The sequence below is a fragment of the Apostichopus japonicus genome, chromosome 20, assembly GCF_037975245.1.
Source record: "Apostichopus japonicus isolate 1M-3 chromosome 20, ASM3797524v1, whole genome shotgun sequence".
Lineage (NCBI taxonomy): Eukaryota > Metazoa > Echinodermata > Holothuroidea > Aspidochirotida > Stichopodidae > Apostichopus > Apostichopus japonicus.
Window position 1 is genome coordinate 14,356,158 of NC_092580.1, and position 24,669 is coordinate 14,380,826.

At 37.9% G+C, this 24,669-nt stretch overlaps 2 protein-coding genes and 1 long non-coding RNA gene across 4 annotated transcripts in view; 1 reads left to right on the top strand and 2 right to left on the bottom strand.

Annotated features, from left to right (window-relative positions):
* Window positions 1-15,987, top strand: part of LOC139961631 (uncharacterized) — a 60,926-nt gene extending 44,939 nt beyond the window's left edge. Inside the window, exons 10-18 of one of the 2 annotated variants that reach the window (XM_071960966.1) lie at window positions 16-141; window positions 1,023-1,083; window positions 2,722-3,831; window positions 6,458-6,712; window positions 9,129-9,156; window positions 9,759-9,816; window positions 11,465-11,516; window positions 12,201-12,239; window positions 13,071-15,987. In XM_071960966.1, coding sequence (XP_071817067.1) covers window positions 16-141; window positions 1,023-1,083; window positions 2,722-3,831; window positions 6,458-6,712; window positions 9,129-9,156; window positions 9,759-9,816; window positions 11,465-11,516; window positions 12,201-12,239; window positions 13,071-13,180 — 1,839 coding nt within the window. In that variant the 3' untranslated portion in view covers window positions 13,181-15,987. The remainder of the gene's footprint in view (window positions 1-15; window positions 142-1,022; window positions 1,084-2,721; window positions 3,832-6,457; window positions 6,713-9,128; window positions 9,157-9,758; window positions 9,817-11,464; window positions 11,517-12,200; window positions 12,240-13,070) is intronic. The other variant, XM_071960968.1, reaches the window with a different exon arrangement.
* Window positions 15,988-17,897: 1,910 nt separating this feature from the next.
* On the bottom strand, window positions 17,898-21,324 carry LOC139961634 (EKC/KEOPS complex subunit LAGE3-like). Its single transcript, XM_071960971.1, has 3 exons — window positions 20,978-21,324; window positions 18,939-19,073; window positions 17,898-18,590 (listed from the first exon to the last, which is right to left on the bottom strand). Exons 1-3 carry the CDS (start codon window positions 21,004-21,006, stop codon window positions 18,458-18,460), a joined length of 297 nt encoding a protein of 98 aa, XP_071817072.1. The 5' UTR covers window positions 21,007-21,324; the 3' UTR covers window positions 17,898-18,457.
* Window positions 21,325-21,503: 179 nt separating this feature from the next.
* LOC139961635 (uncharacterized) lies at window positions 21,504-24,423 on the bottom strand. The gene is made up of 3 exons (XR_011790948.1): window positions 24,303-24,423; window positions 23,392-23,673; window positions 21,504-21,744 (listed from the first exon to the last, which is right to left on the bottom strand). It is a non-coding gene; the product is annotated as an uncharacterized lncRNA (long non-coding RNA).
* Window positions 24,424-24,669: the final 246 nt, after the last annotated feature.

The following is a 24,669-nucleotide window of genomic DNA, read 5'->3' on the forward strand; positions in this document are numbered from 1 at the left end:
TCATTTCGTTTCCAGGATCAATATGAATTCGTTCATAGAGCAGTGACAGATTTATTTAAGCAGGAACTATCCAGTCTAGGATTGGACTATGGGCACAACTATGTGAATGTACAGATCGGCGTTCCTCCAGCTGCTACAAAGGTGAGAAACTTGTTTCATGGATTAGCTGCAGGAGCGCTGCACAGCACATCCTTTACAGATTTGGGCACCTTCCTCGCTGTAAATAAAAGATCTCAACTCCCTGTTCGGCGATCACAAGCGCAGAGGTCTGATAGTGAGCATGTGTTAATTCGCAGAGGTGCAAAATCGATTAAGCTGATCCATAATGTGTCTCGAGGTTGGGATTCTGCTCATAGGCGTAGGAGCCTGATTTGATTTGGGGGGGCTGTAATGACTTGCCCGAAAAATATAACCAAAAGTTTTCGCGCGCTAAGCGCGCGTTCAACATCTTAATGTGCTATCATATAGCCATTCATCGGTTATTACATCACATGCCGATAACCAACGAACGCATATATGACATGCACAATAAGATGTTGAATGCGCGCGGAACGCGCGAAAAATTTTGGTTGTATTTTCCCTGTTATTACCATTCCATATTGGGTATAACTATTGGGGAAGTTGTTACAATAATAACGATAATAATAATTTCAGTTTAACCATTGAAAAACACATTGCAAATTATTATTCTTTCCGTAGGTGCCCGAAAAATTCTCAGCATATTGCCCGAATTTTCAAAAAAAAAATTGGAAAACACATTGCAAGTTATTCATCTTTCAGTAGGTGCCCGAAAAATTCTCAGCATATTGCCCGAATTTTCACCCCCCAAAAAATGAAAAACACATTGCAAATTATTCTTCTTTCAGTAGGTGCCGAAAAATTCTCAGCATATTGCCCGAATTTTCACCAAAAATTTTGTTTGGGGGGCTGCAGCCCCCCCAGCCCCCCCGCCTCCTACGCCTATGGTTCTGCTGTGCTTCAAATTCAGTTCCTTTTTCCTCCTTTTTCTTTCTTTTGTCCAGATCCAGCCCAGAATGCCTCCCGGTTTGCCACCGACATCTAACAAGCCGTCAGTTAGACCAAGTATGTAGAGTTATTCTTCCTTTCCCCTCAGTCTGAAGGTTGTTGAAGACAGCAGTTAAAGATAATAAAAAAGATATGGGAGAGGTGTTAGGCGTTTGGAGGAAGTAGCTTGAGTGTTGTAGATACATGTTCAGTGTTGTAATGTAGCATGCAACGATTGATTGATTGATTGACTGTTAGCAACCACATAGAATCACATTTAAGTTATGCCAGATTGAAAGATTTGTGAAATTGCAATGGCAGTAAGAAATACTGGATCCAAGCTGTCTGGTCATATTATTTAAGTTTTTCCTGTTGAACTAACCAACTAATTTGGTTTTAACGCTTCATTGGGTGTATTGACTTTGTCAATGGAGAGTGGTGGTTTTGAAGCGGGGATAACAGGGATAATGTCAACATATTAATTAATCGTCTGTATAATTTAACAATCCTGAATGATGATTCTCGCAGCACATGTTTTTCTGTTGGCATACTGCACAAATCACAGTGTGTTCGCCCACAAGACCACCTTGCAGAATTTTAAACCTTTTCCGGAGGTTTGCACTTTAGATTTGTCAAACCAACACAAACTGTACAGCACCAACTACACGCTGTCTCTAGGAATCTATATCCTTGATCCAGATACTCTGGATATGTTTCAGAAAAGTAAATTGAGGCCGGGGAGGGGTGGGATGTCCAAAAGGTCATTAATTGGTATCCCCTCGCCTTGTTAGCTGAGATAATTCATTGAATGAAAAAGCTGCAAGTGTGATTGCACTGAGAGCAGCTATTGATCAGCTCCAAATCATCATTAGATACATATCAAATCAATAAATAAAGAAAAGCTTCATCATTGACCAAACGCTCAGATTTTCACGGGAAGTGTAAGAGTCACCAGAATTCTGCTTTCTCCAATAAATATAATTGCACATAAGTTAAAAGTCTCTTTAGTTTAATACTTTAGTAGTCATTTATAATTTTAATACAAGCAAAATGGCCACAATTATTATTTTCATTATTATTATTATTTTTATGATGATAATTACCATTGTTACTATGTATTTGATAGAGCGCTCTACAAAAGATCACAACGCTTTACAGAAACAAATATAAACTACACAAAAGCAACATCAATCCTAAACACAAGCAAAAAATATCAACAATGCTGCGCTGTAAATCAATATGTTTTCATGAGACCCTTGAAGGGAATATATATATATATATATATATATAAATTATAAACAAGCGAATATTTTTAACAACGACATACTGTACAACGACATCTTGTACAATTGCCTGACGATGGAGTGGTGACCACTCTGATTATAGCAGTATGTCGTTGTTAAAAATATTCCCTTGTTTATCTTTTATATTATCAGTATGGATCACTACTATTTATATATATATATATATATATATATATATATATTTATATATATATATATATATATATATATATATATATATATATATATATATATATATAAAACATCAGTGATATACATGTCATCATATATAGTAATATACATGATATGGGTGATACGATCATCAGTGTTTTACTGTACATGGTCTGGGGTTGTCTTCTCCTTCCTGCTCTGTGGATGATTCATGATAAGCAAAGAAAGGTTGCTGTAAGAAGTTGTTTCATTTTGTCTTCAGTCTCAGGTGATAGGGGCCAAGTGTCAACTGAAAAGCCAACACCCCCGGCAAAACCTGACACGACCGTATATGCAAACGCAGCTGATCTGCAGGCAATAGCAAATCCTCCTCCTACTCTGGGAGTCACAGCAGGCATACCAAGGCGAAGCAGTAGCCGTGATATCCAAGATTTAAATGATGTGCAACAGTCTTTAATTACCCAGGCTGCAAGAAAAAGTAGTAGTAGTAGTAGTAGTAGTGGTAGTGGTAGTAGTAGTAGTAGTAGGTCTGATCCTCCCAGGACTGCACTCAGGCCTAGGAAAACCCCTCCACCCAAGAAAAAAGAGAGGCATTCAGCCGGTAGCAGCCCTCCTCGACCTCCTTCCAGGCCCAAGGTTGTATCACATCCAGCACCGAAGAATGCCACACAGGCTGCTTCAACTCTTGATTCTAAGTATCCACCAGTGCACAAGCCAACCCCAAACCTTTCGTTTGATGCCATTAAACAAAATATAAGTGAGTCGTTAACCAGAGTGCCCAATGGCAAAGTCGTCACTCCTCCCCCTGGACGAGATAGACCCAATTACACACCACCTAAGCCACCGCCTGCAAAAGTAGCCAGTTCACCGTTGCCTGTCAATCAGGACGACTTGCAAAAAACTCGCAATAAACTGCAACGGACTAATGAATCCGACTATGAAGACATTGCTATCACCACTCCTCCTCCTGATCCAGGAAAGTCGCCAAAGTGTACAGTCAAGCCCCGGAATCCTCCGCCAGCCGGGAAGGCCTCGACGAGGCCTGCCAGTGATGGTAGTACAGGTTGGAAGGATAATACTGTGTATCAATCGGGAGTCGGCCTCACCAGTTCTGACAATAGCTTACCGGGTAACGCCAACACCGTGTATCAGTGCGTCGATCCAAAGGTACATCCACCGCCGAGAAAACCGCCACAGAGTCACAGTTACGAACCGGTCTTTGCACCGGTCGTACTGACTCAAAACCGACTCAGCAACCCGGTGGCACCCAGTACTAACAGTTCCTCAGATTATGACCTCGTCCAATTCACGGGTAATGGTCCCCACCCGCCGAAGCCCAGACCAAACGGTACAGCGTTGCCGGCAGCAGGAGGTAAGAGCACTTTTCATACACGGTGAATCACAACCACTCATCAAAAGTGGCCCATATTTCCATCAAGCACAATTCTATTCTGCCAGTGTTCTCATAAACCAAATAGTTTAGGCTACAACTTCATTCCACCTTTTTATACTTGTATCATCATCGAATGATTGTGACGTTGTCATTTAGATGTTTCATTTTGGGGGCACAGACGGCCGCAGCGGTCATCTTTTGAAGGTATGTCTCCTCGCATCAGGTCACCGTGGGATAGCCTTTGATTTACATGATCACAATCGGGTTTCTTTTGATCAACAAAAGATTGAGAGGAAGCATGAATGAAAGACAAAAACACAGCCAGTCCAGAGTTTGTTGTATACAGACTCTTCAAATTTCTTTTCAAAGTTAATTTCTGTTTACCACAACCCTCTACTCACAGTTTGTAAACAAGATTTTCTCATATTCAATTATTTCCAAAGTAACTGAGGTTTGGGAAAGTTTGATTAATATGGGTCCCTTCATATTTTCCTATATAGTCGATAAAATTTGACACAGTGGAGAAGTCAATGTTTTGTTGACACATATCATTAGCTACGGAAACAAAATTCCTGGTTAAAATGATCATGTACTGTTGTCCCATTGCATTGATAGGCATTGGGGACATTTCTGTATTTATTTTTTCTTTAAAACTGAATATAGCCTAGCATCATGTTTTGGGGTTTTGTTTGGGATTTTCCTTATCCCCCTTCATCTACTGTCTTTTTATTAATATTTTTGTGATTTTTGGAGGTTGTTGTTTTTTTTTCATTTGGAAACAGTCTTTCCTTTCATATTGTTTACTTTTTCAAAAATGGAAACTTTTTACTTTTTGAAAGTTGTTTCCATGCAAACATTTCAATACCCGAGTGGTATGAGTAGATACGTATAAACCTTTCGAAATATGCAAAGATCTTTCGCACAGCATCTCATTTGAGGGCAGTTGTCTTCTTACCATAATCGTTTGGCCAACATAATCTTATGGATTGTATATACTGTAGCATCCCATTTGCTTGATCGGCTAAAATTTGGATCCTATCAACAACAAAAATTGAGACTTATAAAACTTCCAGGATGATTTGAGCAAAACCACTTTACTTTTGATGTATGACAGATTATTAGCAATACATTTGGCAGTGCAGGTTACCTTTCAACAACATCAAATCGGTATCTATTCAGCATTGAGCTGTGAATTGGCCAGAAATTCAAGGTTTTTTGCACAGGCAACTGAGTGAGTGAGGCTCCCCAGAAGCTTCATACAAGAACAAAGGCACCCACCGGGAACCCATGGGGAAGTTTATCAGAGATATATAAAGACCTTTGTTTGGTAAATGTTCAGATGCCTACAGTAACCCATCTGACAGTCATGGTCCTTTATCTTCCATTCTATTGAATATCTAAATCCTGGATAAAATAAAGAACTGATTTCTGGGCCTTACAATCTTTTTAAACTTATTAAGGTTAGATGACTTTCGGCCCAAAAATGTCAATCTTGATATGTTGTAGACCGTCGAAAACACGCTGCTATCAGTCCAAGTTTTAACTGACATTGAGAAATGACCCCTTTAAAAGCAAGTGAGGTTTGTCAATGAAGGTGACTCATTTTTTAGTCTAATACAAATTTTTTTTTAATAGTCCAGTTCCTCTGATGCAACACAAAAACTCAATTGGGAATCTTATGGCCTCGAATCACATGTCGATAATGCGTCACAAGTGTTCCGAGGACAAACGGCGTTGGATGTCATGCTAGGATGTTCTGTTGTTTCATATGAAATTAAAAAGAACATGTTCTTGGTTGAGTAATTAGAATGTATGAAAACAATGGATCGAAAATAAATATTTTAGGCCTGCGCTTAGGGAGCCGACATCATCGTCATCAATTTAACCTTTATTGGAAAGGAACAGTCCAGAGATTAAACATATTTGAATTGTGCTTATCTTGAAAAAAACCTCAGTAGCTATTGAAGCAAATACTACCATGGAAAATGTCTCTCTTTCTCTTGGACTGTGCCATATCAAGATTAGAATTCGGCCTAAAACCATTCTTTGAACTGACATAAAAGTCACGATGATTTCTTTCATACCTGAGTCAAGCACTGATCACATTGCATGATTGCTGGGATGAGGCTGTACGGAACGTGCGCCCTCGTTTTTCACGTTGCTATGTCAACACCAAGACGATTGACCTCGAGATTGAAAACCAATCCGTTGAACTGCAGGTCAATAGGTTTTCAGGTATATTGTGTATAAAGCTCAGATGCGTCGGCATGGAACATTCGCCTTCTTTACATGCGAGGATAGCCGAAAAAAAAACTCCGACACCCGAAATGTGCGACCCCGAGATCATCAGAACTGTGCCGTTGAATGACGAGTGGAAAATTTTTTAGATCCCTTTGCAAGAATGGTCAAAGAGAGTTATGTTGGTATAATGTAAAGTGAAATATTTGAGCCACATCTTCTTCTCAGTGCAATTAAACCGCGTTCATGTACTCATCGGTCACTGTTTCATTATTTACTACATCCATTCAGTTTATTTCCATTTTTTGGACAGTTTGCAAACATTGAATCCATTCATTTGATTTTTTCTGTGCAATCATCATTCCAGAGCCGTCTTCTCATAGCTACCCAGTTATCACTCCTCTGTCACGTAGCAATGCCAGATCATCTCCACATAATAGCAATGCGGCTACAGTAACACCAGCAGCAGCACCACCCACTGCAATAAGCACCAGCAATTTCGGAAGTAGTCATGGTACTTCTCCTAGCAAACAACCAAACCACATTGAAGACATTCCCTCCGTCCCTGTAAGGACAGCGGATTCATATATAATAATAGACGAAGAACCTGCGGCTGGACATGGTCAGTATAAATGTGTAATCACAGCAGATATAAGTATACATGTGTAATCACATCATATTTAAGTACACATGTGTAATCATAGCAGATGTTAGTATACATGTGAAAACACAGCAGACTTATGGTTTGAACTCCCCTATATGGAGTAGATGAAACCTAGTGTTTTTAGTGGAGTTCATAGGTCGTGGGAGATAACAATTTGAAGTCACTATGTGCGTGATAACTCAAGAAGGAAACTTTGGAGGGTTCCCCATGATTCGTTGGTTCATACCGAGATGGTCTCCGTAACCACTCGTAACCACTTGTCCCCAACCTCAAAAAGTGTATTTTATGTGTACGGTTGAATCATTTTTTAATTTTACAGATGGTAGCCTATAAGCTTCAAAATTTGTCTATATATTGCTATTAATAATTGAAAAGCAAGTAAAGGTTTTTAAATGAGTTTAGGGTAAACTTTTATTGTTGATTTTGTATAAAGCAGGTCAATTTTTCTACCCCTCTTTGTTACATGGGTGAAAGCGAAAGGAGTGAGGCAAGCACTTGATTGAAAAGTCATTTGTGTATGGAAAAATAAGGAAGTATATACCAAACAAGAAATATTTTGGTCATATTGTTCAGCAAATTCACAAGGAATGTATGAAATTGCAAAAGCATCCACCAGGCCTTACTTTTGAGGGACACACATTGTTGTGTGTCGCATTCTATAGTTAATAATTCCAAAATTAGAAGAGCGAGATGTTTATAAGTGTGTAGATATATCAACAACCAAAAAAAAATATTAAAGTGAGAGAAATCCAGTTGTGTGTGAATGCTCCAAAAGCTTGTCACGATGATCCATCCAACACAACATTCTGCTTTAAGAATAAAAACAAAAAACTTTAAAACTGATAGAGTGGTTCTGATTCATTCATTTCACTCGGTTCACTTACCTGTCCAGTGTTTCTCTCAGTGCTCCATGCCATGCACACAGCTGTGTGCAGCTGTACATCTTACAGGTTTATATTGATAGTACTTGCTATGACTGAAAGTGACCAAGCAATCAGCTGAATGGTGTGTGTGTGCAAAAGGGGTTGGGGGGAGGGGTGGGGGAGGCAGGGATGGTCATGGTTTCCTACTGCCAACATCAGTCGGGGGAAATGGTTCTACATCCAGTCAGAATTCTATTACACCTATGGGTCTGCACCCCCACCCCCCTCCTATCTTTCAACCACACATAAAAGTTACATAGTATTTATTTGTGCAACCTTGCATTTAGACCTAATTTATATTGACCCCAATTTGATGGTTTGAAGATTCCTCAGAATGCATCAATTGTCATCTAAACTTCAAAAGTTTTATATCATTCAGTGTTCAAAATTTGGTGTAGTCTCTAACGATTTTTTGATTCTCATTGAAGTACTACAGTTTTCAAAACTGCTATGCATCTTAGCATTTGTGCAGCAATTTGCCCATATTGTATAGCTTCTTGCGGAAAAAAAAAAAAAAAATTCCCTGGGAAAATCACTTTAATAGTCAAAATCTATCCCTACCTTTAACGTTAGTATTGTGTGTCATTATTTTGTTAAAGTGCTTCCCTCTTTTATTTGTGATTGGTAATGATATGACGTTACCACGGCAATCATCAATCATCCTCGTCTTGGTCCTATTCACTGATTGGACTTTTGAGATTGATTTATTGCTTGTTATTGGATTTATTGCTCGTTATAAAAGATGGTACACTTTTAGGTCTTGCCATTTTTATCATGAAATATTGGATACATCATATAAGCGTTTGCATCCTCAAGTACCACTTTCGTTTTCAACCATTTTCTGGTTTTTATATTAAGACCATATACCCGTCACACATATAGACAGATGTTCATTTGCCGGTTTTTATATGGAGACCTTGTGGAGATACCCGCCATATATAAAGACAGCGGTTCCTTTCCTTTTTGGTAGCACTTTTTTATTTCATTTTGATATGTCAACTTAAAATTACTAAACATGCATGCAGTGGTCACGTTTGGGCACTTTTACTGTTCACTTGGGCTTATTTGTCTGTAAAATTCTTGTATAACTTTTGATGCTCTCCCATCCTCTGCCATACTTATAGGCATTCAAATCTTTACCTCTCTTTATACCACCAGTGATTTCCAAGTCATTCCATGTCTTTTACACACGTATCATTTGCTTCACGACCATATGAATTCGAATGCAAATGCATTCATTTTATTTCTGAACATTTGTAACGAGTTGTACCCATAGGATTATAATTATGCCCCACAAATTGTTTTTTTTTAAATAATCAATTATTATCGATTGAGCTTGGGAGAGGGAATTTTTATTGTTGTCATGACAATTTATACATTAGTACACACTTGTTCCTCTCCACTATCACCTTTTTTTTTCCTTTTTTTTTTTGGTTTCTTCCCGTTCTCAGATAAGTCTGGTCGAGACAAGCCTGCACAGTAAGTATAAAAGAAATACGACAATAATAATCAATGTTAGAATTTTTTTTTCTTCAAAAAAGAGCAAAAACACTGAAAAGTTTTAGCATATTCGGCTTGATGATGATAATAAGATTTGGTCAAGCCATCAAGCCCGGTATTTGTCTCCAATTGACATGTTGTACATTCACATCTACCTAACCTGCAAAACTTGGTGACATTCTAGCATTGGGCCCGCTGTATTGGGCCGGCTGTATTGGGCCCACTGCATTGGGCCCGCTGTTTATAATCTGTGTTATGCTGATCTGTTGCCTAGCAAATCAGTGCATTGTGGGATAGTACGTATACATCACTGCCGTTTATTTGCATGTGCCAGGTGTCGTCAATTTATATTCGCAAATGGATTAATGATCGGTGGACATGTAATAAGCCAGAAACTTGTTTTTTTATCTCTTCTTTCGTTGTATAAAATCGCCATAATGCAGAGTGTTGCACGTTGCTCCACATTATTGCAATTCACTGGCTGTGAGCAGAGCTCTAAATATACGGCTCTGGCTGTGAGTGATTGTCTTCAGCCCCATTTCAATCCCATGTCTCGTTCAATTTTGTGATCTCTTTAACAGGCCATCTGAAAAGGCAAAAGGGACTCTTAGAGTCATACAGAAACTGCAGAATACAAAGGTAAGTCGGCAGTGAAGTAAATCTGTCTGATGTCTTATTGTTGGAATTATGTATTTATGTGTCAATCATTTTTAAGAATGTGCAACCGGGTACCATCAAGCTGAAGTGTCCAAGGTGCAGACTCCCTCCTGGTCATGAGAGGTGGGCTTTTTTTAATCCCAAGTGCCAATTGCTCCACTTGAGTCAAAACCCCAAGACCACTGTCTAAATCACTGAGCTGATGGCAACCTATACCCCACTTTCACCCTCTTGTTCCCCCTCTTGTTGTCCTCTTGTTCCCCTCTTGTTGCCCTCTGAAGCTGATACCGATCATGATCACATACACTTCTGACTTCAACTGGTCGAAATGTTTCGGCAGACAATTCCAAGCTCTTGCCCTTTATACTCATCTTGGTAACCATGGCAATTTTTTACGGACTTTTTTCTCTGGTTGTCCCTCAGACAACCAGGCCTTGCCAATTTGGTTGTCCTGAGAAACAAAAATGTAGCAACAGTAGAAACAAAGAATGACCAATATGTAACCTGTAGATCTATAGGGTTGATGGATAGAAGACTAGCTTTGAGCAAGTAAAAATCCCTTTTTGGGTGGATCACTATTTTGTTTGATTTCAGTATCTCCAAAGTGACAGAAGGAGATACCAATTTTTGCACTTGAACTATTTGGGTGTATTTTTAGTTACAATGCGATCTGAACTTGATGTAAATGACTGGTCGTCCACCGGTCGACCTCCAATCATTTCATCTGCTTGGCTGTATTTTGTTGGTCACAATGCATTGCCAGCCGACCTCCAAAGCATAGCAGATATTTGGTCGTCTAGGACGACCAAATGACCCATTAAAAATTTTCTTGTAGTTCCCTATTAATAATCATTGAAGATGAATTTTTTTCCAGTATAAACAAATGTTAAGCCATCAATGTTTTATGGTTTTTTGTCCTGTGCATTTTTCATAACATTTCTCAATTAATTTTGACACATTTTCTGTATTCACTCTTTGTGATATTGTGAAAGTTTACTCTGGACATGAGAAGCTGGACAGAATATTCAGAAGGCTTGCTTCAATTTATAATCCACATATGTCTGCTAAGGGTCCTTAAAACTGACCATTACATACTGTTCTTGCTTGTAATCATTGTCCTCTTTATATTTGCTACTTTCTGTTTTGAAAAGGAAGACAGACTGTGTAAAATGTGTTTTGTACTTTCAACTGCCTTTTGTCGTGTTTAATAACTTGAACACTGCTCATACTGGCTGCCATTACTAAAGATTGCGTTGACTGGGTATCAGTGTGCATACAGGACAGAGTTATTCCTCTAAATGTTTGTTTTGATTATAATTTTTTTTTGTTATAATGATGACCAGGGTTGTCACCAGACCATTTTTAGAGCCGGGTAATTTGTGACAGTGATCCGCGGGGTTAATTACAGTCAAGCTGCGTTTTGCACTGAATCGCGCTAATCTTTAACAAGTTACTTATTGGCGGTACTGTAGGCTAATTTGTGCCGGGTGGTAAAGCTGAAATTGACCTTGAGTACCGGGCGGAAATTTTGAGAGCTGGGTAGCACCGCCCGGCGCCGCCCGGCGTGGTGACAACCCTGATGATGACACACCTTTGGTTTCATCTAACCGTGATGTCTTTCTATTTTCAGGGCACCTTGCAGAATTTGTTTTCCCCGTCAGACGATGCCAGCAACCAGGCCGGTAATTACTTTTATTTTCGTTCTGATCATGTGGGGGCAGCAAACCCAAACCACCGTTTCATTTGTCTCTGCGATAGAGATATTAACTGTCTTGAAACTTCTTCCCCAAACAGCTAAACAAAAATAATCTTATCTAATTTCGGAGATATAGCAGGTTTAATCTTTCCTTTACACACACAAGGCTGAAGGACTAAAAACATGACCTCATTCAGCCTCATGTGCTTCCAACTGTTTTGATATTTTTTGTTATTTATTACACTGTTTATGCATGTTACATATTATCACAAAATTAAAAGAAAAATTCATATAGTCTCGATACAAAAAGCGTCCAGGATACGGTTTTCATTAGAAGAGTCCCACGACAAACCTCTTTCACTTTCCAATCAAAGCTGCCAGCTGTGATACAAATTCTACCCGAAAAATCTAAAAGTAACAGAAATACTGTATATGCAATGCCCAGAGTGATGAGGTTGAAAGCTTAAAAGCTTGTTGTATGGATAATATCGGGGTGTGTTATATAAGTTTCCATTGTCACAACACAAGGTTCCCACCTGTCAACATGATGCTGCTAAACATGTTTTGTTTTTTCTCCTTCCTTTATGTTAAATTATTTATGCTGTTGATGTCAAGGTTGACTTCAATGCCACATCTTCATTACCACAACAATTTCTTTTTGCCTTTTCAGTTCCCAAACCAGCACCTCCACATACAAACAGTCCCATGGGTAAATTTTTAAAATTTGTTCTCTCTTTTTTTTTTTTTGGAATAACTTTGTGGCAGACAATTTTGTTTGAAGAAAGGGTAACCTAGTGCTCTTATTATTGTATTATGTTAGCTATATTTAGGTATCTATATACATTTAGATTAGACATACTGTTAGTTTGAGACATAACAACATTTTTATAGGATATTAAAACTTTTATTAGTATTCCTGCAGTGACCTTTTCTATACCTATAAAAGTGTGATAATCAGTGTGATTACTTTGTCCCCCACATTCAGTCAGATTGTTAGACTTTGAACTCAGGCTGTCGTGAAAACTTGACTTAAAGAGTTTGACAGGAAAATGGCACTTAAAATATAGACCGAGATTATTGGAGTATTATTTTCTGGTACAGATCCATAGAACTGCATTTCCAGCATTGTGGTTGTCACTGGTCTCTGTGCAAATGCTCTACAAACAACAACCTACAAAGTGGAAGAAAAGGAAAGTTTGGGGGAGGGGGGATGGTGGTGTTGAGGTAGGGGTTGGGGGAGGGTGAAGGGGGAGAGCAGGGAGGTTAAAGATGAAATTTTCCTTTGATTTTGAAAGAACTTTGTGTTACATTATGAATGTTAGTTGACGTCTTTCTTATGGTTACGTCCATACAACTCATAATAGGCAAGCTTTTCCTTCTTTATTTTATTTTTTTAAATATTTTTTGTCAAAAGGATAAAGCAAAGAGATCTAGCAGTCACAAAAACCTGCTTAGCACACAATGTGAATCTAAAATAGTTGGTCTGGATGCTTAACCAGATTTCATAACTGATTTTTCTGAATTGTGTTTCGATTTACAGCTTTCCCGCATCGCATCCCCAAGCCCGCTGGACCAAGACAAAAGCCGGCCAATTCGCGTAAACCAGCTCAGGTTGGCAGAGGACAAATTGGAGTCATACCAATGAACTAAATGTTTTAAGGAAATCATTTTTTTTTTTAACTGTTGTAAGAAATTGCAGCACAATCCTAAAATTGTAAAAGTTGTGGATTTTTTCTTACTTATTGGCTATACTGTATCGGTCAGAAATTGGGATATTTCTTTTCAAACCATTTGTTTTTACAGTGCTTGAGGCGGAGATGTTTTATATACCTCATTGAAGTTAAGTGTATTGTTACCTACAGGAAGTACTATGAAATATGCAGAGAGACTTAGACATCTACAGAACAAGAGATGGTTTGATATTCTCAAACAAATATGGAAAAGACGTAGGAAAACCGCGAGTAAATTTTTGGAATAAAACCGTCGTAGAGTACGAACCTTTTGAGTGGGTTAGCTCAACGGTGCAAAGGATGGAACCTTGGCAAAGAAGTTGTTGTTTTGGGAGGGAGAGGTGAGGTGGGTGGGGAGAGGTTGAGGAGGGTAGGGACCCTCCTCTTGATCCACCCGGAATACAAAAGACATGCAGACTCTCCCTGTCACACGACTATGTCAACGTAGAACCAGCTGTAGATGAATTTTAAGAGGTCACGCCATCAATAACAACCACCATGAATCAGTATTTCAGTCTTAACAGTCAGAGGAATTTGAAAAGAGAATGATGTTATGCAGTCAGACAGACCTTGAAATTCAGCTGGGCTAAACCTCCTGGAAAAGGACATGTTTTAAAGATTTATAGAACACTAAAGTCAATCGAAAGAAATTGCTGAAGGTCGGATATGTAAAATAAAATGAATACAATGTCATTTTTACAGCTGGTCAAATCAAGGCTTATGTTATGTAAGGCTGTGTTAGCGATTGGTTCTTGTGGGGTTTTTTGGGGTTGGGGGAGGGGGTGTAATATTTACTATTCAACTTAAGTTTATGGTACTGAAACCCCTAGTTTAACATTGGTATTGCTAAAAATTGTTGTATGGGCATTTTTTAGTGTCTCTATGTGCCTTTCTTACAAAACATGATCATGCATCTTCTCAGGGCTATTAATGGTATGGCAATATTCAAAATACAACCTTAGAACAACTCTCTTGGTGTGTTACCAGTACTGTGTGGGGAAAAAAAAACTTTTCATACATCTCGTGAGTGATTAGTATCATAAACCATATGTTTGCATCGAGTTGGTACATTTTTTTTAATATTAACATTCCATAGCACTGCAATTCATTACCAAGAGTACAGTCGGGTGTCATTTCAAATTATGCAAAAGGGAATGTTCAGAATATTTCTGTTTCAATGAATTTCAATGAATTAAACATTTAGAATCAACGATGAGTGCCTTCTGGCAAAAAATATTGAATACATTTGTTTTTTATTTTTCTCAATCAGTAGTTGTTAGCTTAGTAATTTGAAGACTACATTCAATTCTATTTTCGAGCTTTATTCAAAGTTGCCCTGTCCTGTGGGAAACTGATGACCAAATACAAAGCACTGGATTCATAAAGAGCATTGAAAACACTGGTGAATGCAAAAGGCTTGACTATGGTTTAGGTATTTGAATACCAGATTGAAAGCATATTCATCTAATTAAGAAGATAATTTAAATAACATTCCTTGGGTAGCTCACTCTCTGGAAACGAGATTATCAAAATTTTGTCGTGCTTTCATGTACAATTTAGTGTTGTTCTTACTAGGAACTCCAGTTCGAAGGAAGGTCCATGTAAGAACGTTGTGATATGTAGCCTGTGACTGTTGTTGCTGTTGGGACTAACTGGTAGTGAATTAAGTGAATTAAATCATGCGCAAAGTAAGAACAAAGAGCACAAAAATTCTTTTGTTTGATTAGCAATCTTGATAGAAATAAGAGGGTAATCATGGGCCTTAGTACAACACAAAGGCTACACACACCCTGCCATCCGGTCTTTTCCTCATTGCTGTGGTGTCTTTCTCAAGCAAAGGCTTTATGAGTACTCAGTAGTGAAAATGCCCATGAGGGACTTTAGTAAGATTTTTGTTGAGGGGGTGGGACGGGGAGGGGGAGGGGAGGGAGGGGAGGTTACCATATCCCAATGACCTCAAAGAGAAAAGAAGACAGTACAACAAACTTGTGTCAGCAAAGTTCCTAAGTTTGCTCAAGGTCTGTGTTAAGAGACTAACTGCACAGTATGCTATATAGGGTAGTATTTTACAACACTGGGTCTTTTTGTAATTTAGTTTAACTTCAGCATCATTATTATTATATTATTATTTTCATTTCTGCTACACTGTGGTGTAAAAAAGTCTATTTCTGTTAATAATATAATATTGTATCTTGCGTGTTTGTGCTGCTGGACAGTACAGCAATGTCAATGACTACAATTGCCATAGAATATTTATATGAAAATAATATATTGTGATATATTACATATTTGTCATGTGTCAGTGATTGTGACTGGGTCATGAATATTCATGCTGAGAAATAGTACACGGCCGGTCGGGACAAGTTTCTGATGCTACTGTCCTCACATATCATGCTTCAAGTCACTCAAACCGACAGTACGAACAGTTCCTAACCTTTATCAGTTATAAACCTGATATTCATACTGCTCATACTGTCTGTGCGAGTGCTTTGAAGCAGGACATGTATAGTACAGACAAAGCTGTCCCAACTGTGTGTACTTTAACAGCATTCTAATGAAACACTGCAGTATTTATGGAGCAACCGATGGTAAGAGGGAATTGGTGCTGCTGTTGTAAAAATGAAATGCTACCAACTGTTTGAAGTGTGATAGGAATGCACTGATTGTGTTTTATTTTATAAGCGTTAACAAATATAAAAGTTATATTTTATTTATTATATCGGGGGGGGGGGGGGGAGGAAGAACAAACTACATGGTTATGACGTGTTTGTATGCACCCTTTCGTCATTTGAAGTTATCGTAACATTTCATCAACAATGAAGGGAGAAATGGATTTTCTGATTCCTCATTAGTTCATAGGTTGCTGTAATTGAAAGTTTCAGATTGTTTGACTATGAATATGAATTCATAAATAGTCATTAGTACTTGTGATTTCAAACAAAATTTAATATCTTTCTGACATGTAAATTTCTTTCTGTTACAAGTGAGATAGTTTCCTACATTTGTTGTTAACTTTCTTTTCTGTAAATTTGAATTTGACATACAAACTTTTTAAGTGGTTTGTCTAAATATAAATTGAACTTTGTTCAAGGAAGGTGCATCGAAAAAATCATACTCTATTAAACGTTTATCCACCAGCCTTTCATATAATTAACATGTACATTTTGTAATTCATAAAAGCAAACGAGAGTGAAGACACAAGAGCTAACTTGTTAGTTTATCAATCAGTACTAAAAGGCTATTAAACTGGATCGTTTACGTTTTGACATATATGCAAATGCTAAAATGCTTCCAGCTGTATCTATGTAACAGAAATAGGAAGCTGATGTGAGCTAGACAGCATTGTATTTAATAAAACAAGTCTGAAAATTCTGCGATAACTTTTAATGATATCAGATCATAAACTTTTGAAAAGCATATACTATTTACTGTTTTGCAAATTAAATAGAATGCATTTGTATGACAATGTCCTTTTTAGTTTCTGCATTATGGTTTATTATCATGATCCTCTCTTAAGTTACATCTCCCATACAGTTAATATATTCACTTGCCTCTGCTATTTTGATTTGGATTAATTTGTTTGAATTAGATTAATACCTACTGTAAGTGGTGTTTGCATTGAACATAATTCTCTCAGACATATTTAGATGTATTGAAACTCTTTGTTTATACTCAGTTCATTGATAAATGTCACCTGTACACACTGCATAATTTATTTCCAACTTTCTTGGGGTTTTTTGTTGTCCATTATGCGTATCATTTGACCTCATGAAGTTCTAAGTTAAACTTGACATTATTCTCAAGCATAAGGATAATATTTGAATACTGCTTTGTCGAGGGTAATACCGGTTACACGATTTGTAATAAATTCCAAGTTGTGAGCCATTTTAAATTGAGTCATTGAACCTCAAACCCTTTTGACTTTTTCCACAGATTAAAGGGAAATGGAAACAGTAAAAGCAGTTGGGTGTTTTTTATCCAAAACTTGATGTTACAGGAAAAGGGGACTATTTCTCCTTTGAATCAATAAAGAATAAAGATTTTAGTGGAAGGCGGGTGTAATATATCGTAATTTGGCATTTTCAATCAATCAAGGATTCAAAAGTTATCATTTTGTATTAACCACGAATCATGTAAATAACTATAATATTGTAATATTGAGAAATATTTTAATGTCGTTTTCACATGTTGCCTTCGATGTGCATTGCTTGCTTGAATTACTGTTTTTTTTCTCTATCTTTCTAGTTTTCCCAGAACTTTCACTGTTGCATGTATAATGCAAGCTCAATTAAAAGAGTTTTACTCACTTTTCTGGTACTTGCTGTGTTAGTCTGTATACATAAATTTTGATTTTTAATTCTTATCTTATTTGGAAATAAAAATTAAAAACACTTCCTAGCCTGAAAATAATCAGCTACAGATGCCAGTGAAAGATTGAATCCTTTGAATCAGTGACTTAAATGTTAATAATATTGCTTTGTCCTGCTCTTCTTCTTTGTATTTTTTTAAGGGATGGGTTTGTCATCTTAAATGTGAATATCGTAATCATAGCTTCTTCCTTTTTCAAATGGAGAATTATAGGACTGTGTCCTATTGAAACTCTTTGTACACAGAGAAACAGAGCAAAAAATAATTACTTCAGTTTTATTATAGTAGTCATTGTTGTCCCATCTTTTCGGTTTTTAATTATTTTTCTTCAATATAACAAGGGATGGGGGTGGGGAGTGAGCAAAAATCCTTGCAAAACCACTGTGCAGTACTTTGGAAATATTGTATCATACCGGAACCAGATGCGAGTGTAGATTAAATGATTTGCGGTATCAGAAATATGAGAAGAAAAGCTTTTAGCCATTGCAAAAAGGTTCTCATTTCAAGAACCATATTAAGTGGTTTCTTGACTTCCTTAGTTTGCAAACTCTAATATCCAATTGAATCCTCCTCCTACCCGCCCCCCTCCCTTCCCCTCTTCAAAACTGCCAAAAAGAGTTGATTTAAAGCTGCTTTCCCTGATCTGGCATACAGTATAGTGTCTGCAATACCTCCTCCATGGAAGCAACCAGGGGAAATCTACTAGCTCACTAACAGGGTTAGTTCTCCTTTAATATTCAGCTGCTGTAACTGTTGCTGATCTTGTTTGTCTTTTCACTTTCTTGAGAAGTCCACCACGGATAGTTCTAATCATTCTCAATGGATTTCATCATCCATCTGGTGTTGAGCTTCTCTCAAAGGGAGGACCAAACTCTTCCATGGTCTTCACCACAAGATTTAGGAAATCAAAGAACGAGCTCACAGCTGTCCGAAGAAATCTAGCTTCTGTTGCTGTAAAATGCCTGAATGAGAAGGCGGGAGGAGAACAAGATTCAATATGTGCAACAGTTTGTATTCCACTCACGTAGTATGTGTGCATACCCTTTAGTACAACATCGTTACAAGCATATCAAATTATATGGCAGGTAAACAGTTTATGACTAGACTTACAAAAAAAACACTGAATAATATAAGGGCCATGAATGAATTAATTTCAATGTATACCTCTGTGTAGACGAGATAAAGCAAAAACTTGGCACCGTAAAATGCAATCAACATTTTCCCAGTCAAAGTACAAAACATGAAATTTAAAAAAAAAATTCTTATAGTAGAAGAATGGCAGATTATTTCTATAAAATTCTTCTACTCACACATTCAAAATGTTATCTGAAACTGTCAGCTCCTTTGACATTTGATCTTTCCTTGGTTCTCTGCTGATGTCCACTCTCAAACTATTGTACGCTATATCAGCTTCCTTAGCAGATGGGAAGGGAATCTGGATTTCACTGTGGAGAGTTAATATTAATGGCAAACATTTAGAATATAGTTGTTGAAATAATTGCTACCATACACAACACTACATCTAGCTTATTGCAAAATAGTAAAGACATGATAACATGACATAAATAATGGCATTTGGTAGTGTTTACACCAGTCCAAAATTGGGAACCGGGTACCCGAGAGCTGTTACCCGTCAGGTGTCCGGGTACCCGGAAAAAATTGTTTACCTTGTGTATCACAATTTTCAAGAAATTACATATTGGATGCTATACTAAATTTATTCTCCACTGACAATGTTTGCATGTTCAAATAGGTTTAAGATAAGGTATATAACCTTCCTCAAATAATTTCTATCTGCTTATGTTTCTTTCATTAACTTTTTGTCCACCAGATACCACTAAAACTATAAATTCGTAGAACATACACTATAAGAGGTCAGTTTGTTGTCAAATTAGCAGGCTTGGGGTAATCGTAATCAGTAATCGATTACAATCGATTACATTTTTTGAAGTAATCGTAATCATAATCGATTACTTTTGTGAAAATTACAAAGTAATCGTAATCGATTACAAGGGCAAAGTAATCGTAATCGTATTACATTTATGATTACAGTGAAATTTGAATGAGAAGGGCAAAATTAGTAGAAATGATTAAAACTAATTCTTACTATTGGCTTTTAGTGTAACCAAAGAAGTGTTCCTGCTTCTAGAATTCTCTAGCACAATAAACTTATTCAGAAATTTGCCTACATTCCATTGTCCAATAACCCATCCAACTTTGCACCATTTACAGCTCTTTAATTAATGTAATTAACCTTGTTGCTGAAAAAATCACTGCAAATTAAGTATTTTGGTGGATCAGAATTTGCTTTACCAGAGTTGACCACTTTTTGATGAAAATAATTTACTTTTACTTTGGCCTTCCATGTCCCATGTACTGTGGAATGCCCCATTTCAAAGCTGTTTAGTTTTATTTTGGTGTTATAATGTAAAAGAGTTTTTAGTTTTGCTGCTGTGCAGAAATTATTAGTTTACAAAATATAGTGTTGCATGAAAATCTTCATTTGTTTTACTTTAGTATTTGTCTGTTTACTCTTTGTCTGTTTAAATTGTATTTTTTACTGGACTTATGGGTTACACATCTTAAACGTGTTAAGGCATATTTTATGTGTAATGCCTGGTAGGAATTGTAGATATACTTCCACAATTTTGTCCGTATATACTGTAAATGCCCTTCCTTTGCCCTATTCCATTGCCCTATTTCCCGGCAGAGAGTTATATTAAACAGATATGCAGAGGATTGTGCAAGTAACCACAATGTAATCGTGATTGTAATCACGATTACATTACAATGTAATCGTAATCGATTACTTCAACTTTAGGCTGTAAATCGTAATCGTACATTCTCAAGTAATCGTAATCGTAATTGATTACATTCAGATGTAATCGCCCCAAGCCTGTCCTGCAAATTAGCCACTTTGCACCCAAGATGGTATACTAATGGACATCCAGAAACCACCATATTTAGATTATCGTGTTTTAGGAACATTTATTGCAGGACAAGTTTAAATCAGTGTACCAAAGTGAGATTAACAAGGGATATTGAAATTTAAAATACTGTAGGATAAGAAGGAACCACTAACCTGTCTGAAGTGCATTGCAGAATTACTACAAACAGCAAGACATATCCGTCATAGCTTTGTGAGCCTCAGGTAAGCCTTAGCCTAACACTTTGACAGTGTCTATGTTAGCCTAAATCTATAGAGTTGTCAGAACATCGTACGTTATGCTTGGGAGGCTTGGTCTAACTTTAACTGATCTAGGCCTAGAACAATTTATAACTGAAAAAATCATCAAAGCGTTTCTTTCATCAAAAATGAGTTCTGTGTGTAATATACTCAAGTTAATACCAGGCGTGTCTTTCTTCTTTCGGAGACATTGCAGGTCAGTACAGATTTGCCCGTATCAATTCCGTACTTTAATTTCTCGCGAAACCAGTACCCCCGTGACGACACGCTGTATGCACCAAAGGATACTGAGAACTTTCTTGGTGGATTTTGAAGAGATGATTATTTGGCAGCAGGGATCTGTTTCTCAGCGGTAAGTTTTTAGCCTTGCTGTTTGCCAAGTGCCTAACTCACTTGCATATTTATCTAGCAATTGTAACATTACTAGAACGATGAACCTGTTGATTTCTGGCTGAGGTTAGTTCCAAGGTGTTTTGACAACACAGCTAGTTGACCTCTAACGTCACTTCCGTTTCGGATTCGCTGATCGTATTATGGAGTTTTGGGATGTGTTGGGGATAGAGATGAAGTTGTTAGTTACTTTTAGAGCATTTTTAAAACGAAATGCATAAAATCAAGTCAAGAAATGATGGAAACGAAACACTGAGTTTGCGGTACTAACTGTTTGCATCACTAAGGTAAGCGAAACCCTCAGATCTAGGCCCTAGGTAAAGTTGGTACACGAAACACTCAGTTTGCTGTAACAGGTGTTTGAATCACTGTTTCTGTGATGCTGTAATTGAAACACCCTGCATGGCATTCCAAGTGTTTGAATCACTTTGTCCTGGTACAGTAATATAAGTGAAACCCTCAGAATGCAATACCAAGTTTTGTTGTCGAAACACCTTGAAACTAGCCTCAACTACTGTATAGCTGTGTTGTCGAAACACCTTGACACTAATCTCAGTGAAACCCTCAGAATGCAATACCAAGTTTTGTTGTCGAAACACCTTGACACTAGCCTAAACTGGCTATGTTGTCGAAACACCTTGACACTAATCTCAGTGGAACCCTCAGAAAGCAATACCAAGTTCTGTTGTCGAAACACCTTGAAACTAGTCTCAACTAGCTGTGTTGTCGAAACACCTTGACACATACAGTATCTCAGTGGAACCCTCAGAATGCAATACCAAGTTTTGTTGTCGAAACACCTTGAAACTAGTCTCAACTAGCTAGTGTTGTCGAAACACCTTGAAACTAACCTCAACTAGCTGTGTTGTCGAAACACCTTGACACTAATCACAGTGGAACCCTCAGAAAGCAATACCAAGTTTTGTTTTGGAAACACCTTGAAACTAGTCTCAACTAGGCTACTAGCTGCGTTGTAAAAACACCTTGACACTAATCTCAGTGAAACCCTCAGAATGCAAGTCTTGTAATCGAAACACCTTGACACTAGCCACAACTAGCTGTGTTGTCGAAACACGTTGACACATATCTCAGTGGAACCCTCAGAATGCATTACCAAGTTTTGTTGTTGAAACACCTTGACACTAGTCTCAACTAGCTGTGTTGTCGAAACACCTTGACACTAATCACAGTGGAACCCTCAGAAAGCAATACCAAGTTTTGTTTTGGAAACACTTTGAAACTAGTCTCAACTAGGCTACTAGCTGCATTGTAAAAACACCTTGACACTAATCTCATTGAAACCGTCAGAATGCAATACCAAGTCTTGTAATCGAAACACCTTGACACTAGCCTCAACTAGCTGTGTTGTCGAAACACCTTGACACATATCTCAGTGGAACCCTCAGAATGCATTACCAAGTTTTGTTGTCGAAACACCTTGACACTAGTCTCAACTAGCTGTGTTGTCGAAACACCTTGACACTAATCACAGTGGAACCCTCAGAAAGCAATACCAAGTTTTGTTTTGGAAACACTTTGAAACTAGTCTCAACTAGGCTACTAGCTGCATTGTAAAAACACCTTGACACTAATCTCATTGAAACCGTCAGAATGCAATACCAAGTCTTGTAATCGAAACACCTTGACACTAGCCTCAACTAGCTGTGTTGTCGAAACACCTTGACACATATCTCAGTGGAACCCTCAGAATGCAATACCAAGATTTGTTGTCGAAACACCTTGACACTAGTCTCAACTAGCTGTGTTGTCGAAACACCTTGACACTAATCACAGTGGAACCCTCAGAAAGCAATACCAAGTTTTGTTTTGGAAACACTTTGAAACTAGTCTCAACTAGGCTACTAGCTGCATTGTAAAAACACCTTGACACTAACCTCATTGAAACCCTCAGAATGCAATACCAAGTCTTGTAATCGAAACACCTTGACACTAGCCTCAACTAGCTGTGTTGTCGAAACACCTTGACACATATCTCAGTGGAACCCTCAGAATGCAATACCAAGTTTTGTTGTCGAAACACCTTGAAACTAGTCTCAACTACTGTAGCTGGTGTTGTGGAAACACCTTGAAACTAGCCTCAACGAGCTGCGTTGTCGAAACACCTTTACACTAATCTCAGTGAAACCCTCAGAATGCAATACCAATTAGTCTTGTTGTCGAAACACCTTGACACTAGCCTCAACTAGCTGTGTTGTCGAAACACCTTGATATTATCTCAGTGGAACCCTCAGAATGCAATACCAAGTTTTGTTGTCTAAACACCTTGAAACTAGTCTCAACTAGCTGGCGTTGTCGAAACACCTTGAAACTAGCCTCAACTAGCTGCGTTGTCGAAACACCTCTGTGACAAATATCTCAGTGAAACCCTCAAAATGCAATACCAATTAGTCTTGTTGTCGAAACACCTTGACACTAGCCTTAACTATATAGCTGTGTTGTCGAAACACCTTGAAACTAGTCTCAACTAGCTGTGTTGTCGAAACACCTTTACACTAATCTCAGTGAAACCCTCAGAATGCAATACCAATTAGTCTTGTAATCGAAACACCTTGACACTAGCCTCAACTAGCTGTGTTGTTGAAACACCTTGACACTAATCTCAGGGGAACCCTCAGAAAGCAATACCATGTTTTGTTGTCGAAACACCTTGAAATAAGTCTCAACTAGCTGGCGTTGTCGAAACACCTTGACACTAATCTCAGTGGAACCCTCAGAAAGCAATACCAGTTAGTCTTGTTGTCGAAACACCTTGAAACTAGCCTCAACTAGCTGTGTTGTTGAAACACCTTGACACTAATCTCAGTGAAACCCTCAGAATGCATACCAAGTTTTGTTGTTGAAACACCTTGACACTAGCCTCAACTAGCTGTGTTGTCAAAACACCTTGACACTAATAGTGGAACCCTCAAAAAGCAATACCATGTTTTGTTGTCAAAACACCTTGAAACTAGCCTCAACTAGCTGCGTTGTCGAAACACCTTGACACTTATCTCAGTGGAACCCTCAGAATGCAATACCAAGTTTTGTTGACCAAACATCTTGAAACTAGTCTCAACTAGCTGTGTTGTCGAAACACCTTGACACTTATCTCAGTGAAACCCTCAGAATGCAATACCAATTAGTCTTGTTGTCGAAACACCTTGACACTAGCCTCAACTAGCTGTGTTGTCAAAACACCTTGACACTAATCTCAGTGGAACCCTCAAAAAGCAATACCATGTTTTGTTGTCGAAACACCTTGAAACTAGTCTCAACTAGCTGGCGTTGTCGAAACACCTTGAAAATAGTCTCAACTAGCTGCGTTGTTGAAACACCTTAACACTAATCCCAGTGAAACCCTCAGAATGCAATACCAATTAGTCTTGTTGTCGAAACACCTTGACACTAGTCTCAACTAGCTGTGTTGACGAAACACCTTGACACTAATCTCAGTGGAACCCTCA

Excerpts from the sequence above, each read along its gene's own strand:
- LOC139961634 (XM_071960971.1), bottom strand. The coding sequence starts at position 21,006 with ATGTCTCCGAAAGAAGAAAGACACGCCTG. Across the intron at positions 19,074-20,977 it reads AAAGAAGAAAGACACGCCTG|TGAAATCCAGATTCCCTTCC; the intron begins GTATTAACTTGA and ends AACTCTCCACAG. Across the intron at positions 18,591-18,938 it reads TCAGATAACATTTTGAATGT|GCATTTTACAGCAACAGAAG; the intron begins GTGAGTAGAAGA and ends CTTCTCATTCAG.